General features: G+C 30.6%; 1 protein-coding gene across 1 annotated transcript; it reads left to right on the top strand.

Annotated features, from left to right (window-relative positions):
• The first annotated feature begins 347 nt into the window (after nucleotides 1-347).
• LOC146746661 (uncharacterized) lies at nucleotides 348-3,867 on the top strand. Its single transcript, XM_085498522.1, has 9 exons — nucleotides 348-389; nucleotides 954-995; nucleotides 1,152-1,201; nucleotides 1,783-1,820; nucleotides 2,026-2,096; nucleotides 2,333-2,497; nucleotides 2,682-2,746; nucleotides 3,190-3,273; nucleotides 3,693-3,867. Exons 2-9 carry the CDS (start codon nucleotides 987-989, stop codon nucleotides 3,802-3,804), a joined length of 594 nt encoding a protein of 197 aa, XP_085354648.1. The 5' UTR covers nucleotides 348-389; nucleotides 954-986; the 3' UTR covers nucleotides 3,805-3,867.
• The last annotated feature ends 241 nt before the right edge of the window (nucleotides 3,868-4,108 follow it).

Genomic DNA, 4,108 nt, shown 5'->3' with positions numbered 1-4,108 from the left:
TTAATTCATCACAGAGGTGCTTAGGAACTAATTAGACTAAAAACAATGGATGATAAATAAAATGTATTTTCTGTATGTATTATAAATTTTGATAGTATGAATCACATTTGTTTCATGTTTCATGAATCTCAAATAGCAGACTCAAATTATTTGCCAAGCTACTTGTTTGAAAAGCAAATTTTAAATTTTGAATTAATTTTGATAATCTCACAACACGTTCTTTCTAAGCTTTCTTTGATTATGATTTGTATTCAGTGTATTGGTTAAATGTAATTGTAGTACAAATATAAACTTGCATTGTTGTAATTGCCTTTTCCTAATCACATTTTATTTATTAGGGATTACCCTGCCAGGTCAATAATAAAGATTGTGGCGTGTTTGTTTTGAAGGTAAGTTGTAATAACGTGCACTGGCGCATACACTATGTCAAATCAATCAATTATAATATAGTACCAATCATACTTACTTACATTCTGCCAAACGTGTATACACATGTAAATATCATTTAATTGTGTAAATTGTGAATATTATAATGTGCCCACTACACTGCAATTCCGACATACTTCCAGAAAAGCGTAATATGTTTTTTTATTAAAAAAAGAAAATGGTTTATTTGCAAATGTCTCAAAAGGACAAAATATGGTGATTGCAATCTCCAACAGGCTAAACATAAATGTGTGTGTTTCAATATCACATCTCTGTATACGATTCTAGCCTTAAGTCCCCACTAGAGCTCATGTAATTAAACGAAACACGGCAATTAATCATCCACATCCAAGGATGATTGCTCTAATTTTTATTTGATTATCAGTTGATATTATACTTAAAAAGTACCACATATTGAACTGTTCCTCCTTTAGAATATATAATACTTTCAATGTTTGTTAATTGAACATTGTATTTACATTATATTGTACCTTATTACAATATCTATGTGTGTTTTGGTTATGTAGTACCTGAAATGTTGTCTCCTTGGTGAGGATATCATGTTTAAGGTGAGTAAATCGGAGTATTTTGTAGCATTTTCCAGGTTACCTTCTTGTATTTTTATTAACATAACACCATATATTCTTTTATCATTGTTGCAAATTTTCCGAGACATGGAGATGATTAACATTCTAGAATTTGAATAAAAACAATATTTTTTGTAGGTCGAATCAACGCTTTTAAGAGAAGAGGTGAAAACAGACTTGTTGCAATGGTATGTATATTGCAAGACTACAATATTTTGGATTTTGAACGATTATTAACTTTCATTTTTCGTGTCAATAATGTCAAAACATTGCTGGTCTCAAAAGATAATTTGAAAACATAATGATACAGCGTTTGAGTTGATATAAACATAACAAGTATTGAAATTACCAGAAACGAACCGTTAAACAGTGTAAATAACATGAACATTAGTGTCCCATGTTAAAGTTGTGCAGTCTCGGGATTGTGGTGCCGCAGTTTAAACTCCATATATTTTGCAATAATGTATTTAAACATTCAACCACAATTAACTACTATCTATCCAGTCTTGCTTTCAATACTTAATCCTAACCGGAACTTTTTCTAACATTCTTTTCACTTGAATTTATCGTAAATGATATGTTATCCCATTTTGTATGATCAATAGAATATATCTCTATGACCCTTAGATGCATATCATAGGTTTAGGGTTTTGTATATATCTTATCAGTGACATTGTTTCTGCCAAGATCAGGCTTAGAATTCAAACTGATTTTATCACTTCCTATGGTGATATATCATAATATATAATAATAAATAATTTATTGACAGGAAACAAGTACTGGAAGTTATGGAAGTTGAAGATTCAGGTTAATATCAACATTTTCAAATCTTTCATATTGAAAAATTACATTTTGGTTCTTTGTTAATTGTCATGTGTTAAAAATGCGTCTGCCGTTTTAGGTCAACATTATTTAATATAATACCTGGCTAATAAGCCATGAAACGTATGCTAGTTCGATTATATAACTGAAATGTAATGATATATTAATGGTTTGTTGCGTTTGTTTGCAGATTGTAGTTCATCAATAGAGATGGAAAATCTTGATAATGACAAAATAACTGGAGAAATTACAGAAAATCAGGTAAAACACACAAAATAATACTACGTAAAGTCTTTGTGTATGACTAAAATTATTTATGTTTTTGTAACGTGTAAAGTCTTGTAAGTTCTTCTTTTATATCTATGTAAGAACCCAGCAACAGAGCGTTATTTGGGTTGGGGGTTTTCATTTGTAATTTGCATAACTAATATAAATATTCAAATCAACCTTCTGACAATGATCTAATGTTCGATACTTTGCATTTGTTTACAATATAGTACCAAGAAATGTTACACCTCACAGATGGTATAATAACGTGTAGTGGAGATTGTATTGGCCATTTAAATCGACACGTCATGTTTGTGGCAGACTACAACAAAAATTATTGTGGAAGAACTACCCATGTGAGACATGGGTATGGCAATGAATACGTGTCAGATAAGGTGAGTTTATTTGATTATTTATGGGTATCATTAAATTGTCTTGTGGAAATTCAATATTCCTTTATAATAAAGAGATCACGATAAAGTTAAATTTGTTGTTTTCACATCTCACATTGTATATTTATTTGTATAACCACTTCCCACACCACTAACTGTCCTATAATCATCCTCATACATTTCATAGGTCCATGAACAAATCAAAGAACGAATGATGAAAGAACACCTGGTGAAGAAAAAAATGTCCAAAAGGTTAACACTTATTACAAAATTGTTATTTTGCAAACACACTTATTGAATGGAGTGAAATTGTTGTCTCTTCAATCTGTGGCGTCAATGTTTCCCAGTGTATATAATATGTAAGTGGTCATATATATGCCGTTCACATAATTACAGGTAAACGAACAGAAGATCCGAACTCGCAATTTAATTAAAAACTTAACTAAATTTTGCTAGTACTATGATTGAAATTTGACAGTTGTTGACAGTTGAATGCTGACAGTTGACAGTTGAATGCTCATGTAAATTTGTTTTCACTGTATGCTTGTATCATTTATCGTAGTGTATATGTGTTGATTGTTTAGACTTGAATAGATTCGTTCACTCTTATACATTTCAATACGAATTTAAATATGAAGTGGTCGTAACAGTGTTTCTATATGGTATTTCTTAAATTAATTGTCTTTTAATTGTAGTATATTTGAAACAAGTACGAATATGCTATGTACAACAAGCAAAAAAGTGTACATGAAGAGAGAAGCATTGAATTCTCCTATGTTGTAAGTTAACTTTGCTTTATTCAAACAAATCATAATTTCGCGATCATGGGAGATTGTCATTTACACAACTTTTTATGATTTAAGACAATACATACGAAAGTCGACATGAACGGTTCTCCTAAAGAAACTGGGAAATGTTTCTAAATGAATGAAATGGAAATGTAATTATCTAGCTAGACCAGTTGTGTCGGACATGAGTAGACATTTGCATATGTATAATATATACGGCTTACAATATCAATTGTGTTTTTGCTCAGTGGACAATTTGGATACCAGATATAACTTTCCTTTTCAATATGAAAGAATTAAATAAACAAAAACGCTTTTTAATATTTTTGTGAAGGAAACAATGCAATTCCCCAATATTGACAGTATGAATCAAATTGATTAAAAGGAATATTTCTTATTTTTCTTTCCAGTTTTGCAACTAGATTTGTGGATGACGTATTAGTGAAAGAATGTATCGCATATTTACTCAAGGTTAAACTGAACATTTCTTTAAATGACACGATCGCTTGGCCAATTAAATAATTGAAATGTTCAAAACTGTTTGAATATATTGTATTAAATATATGTAATTGCTCCCATATCAAATCGAGTAAATAGAGCGAGGTTAGAGGGTGGTTTGGGTCATACCGTCCTGTAATGGAATGAAGAGCGACTCGTCTGTAATGGAATGACACGATCGCTTGGCTAATTAAATAATTGAAATGTTCAAAACTGTTTGAATATATTTTATTAATTATATTTAATAGCTCCCATATCAATTCAAGTAAATGGAGCGACGTTAGAGGGCGGTTTGGGTCATACCGTCCTGTAATGGAATGAAGAGCGA

Source organism: Saccoglossus kowalevskii, chromosome 4, assembly GCF_978046115.1.
Source record: "Saccoglossus kowalevskii chromosome 4, keSacKowa6.1, whole genome shotgun sequence".
NCBI lineage: Eukaryota > Metazoa > Hemichordata > Enteropneusta > Harrimaniidae > Saccoglossus > Saccoglossus kowalevskii.
Note: the sequence above shows the minus strand (reverse complement) of the source record. Positions and strands in the feature narration are given on the sequence as shown.

Coding starts and splice junctions, on each gene's coding strand:
- LOC146746661 (XM_085498522.1), top strand. Junction 2,097..2,332: donor GAGAAATTACAGAAAATCAG/GTAAAACACACA, acceptor TTTACAATATAG/TACCAAGAAATGTTACACCT. Junction 3,274..3,692: donor GCATTGAATTCTCCTATGTT/GTAAGTTAACTT, acceptor TTTTCTTTCCAG/TTTTGCAACTAGATTTGTGG.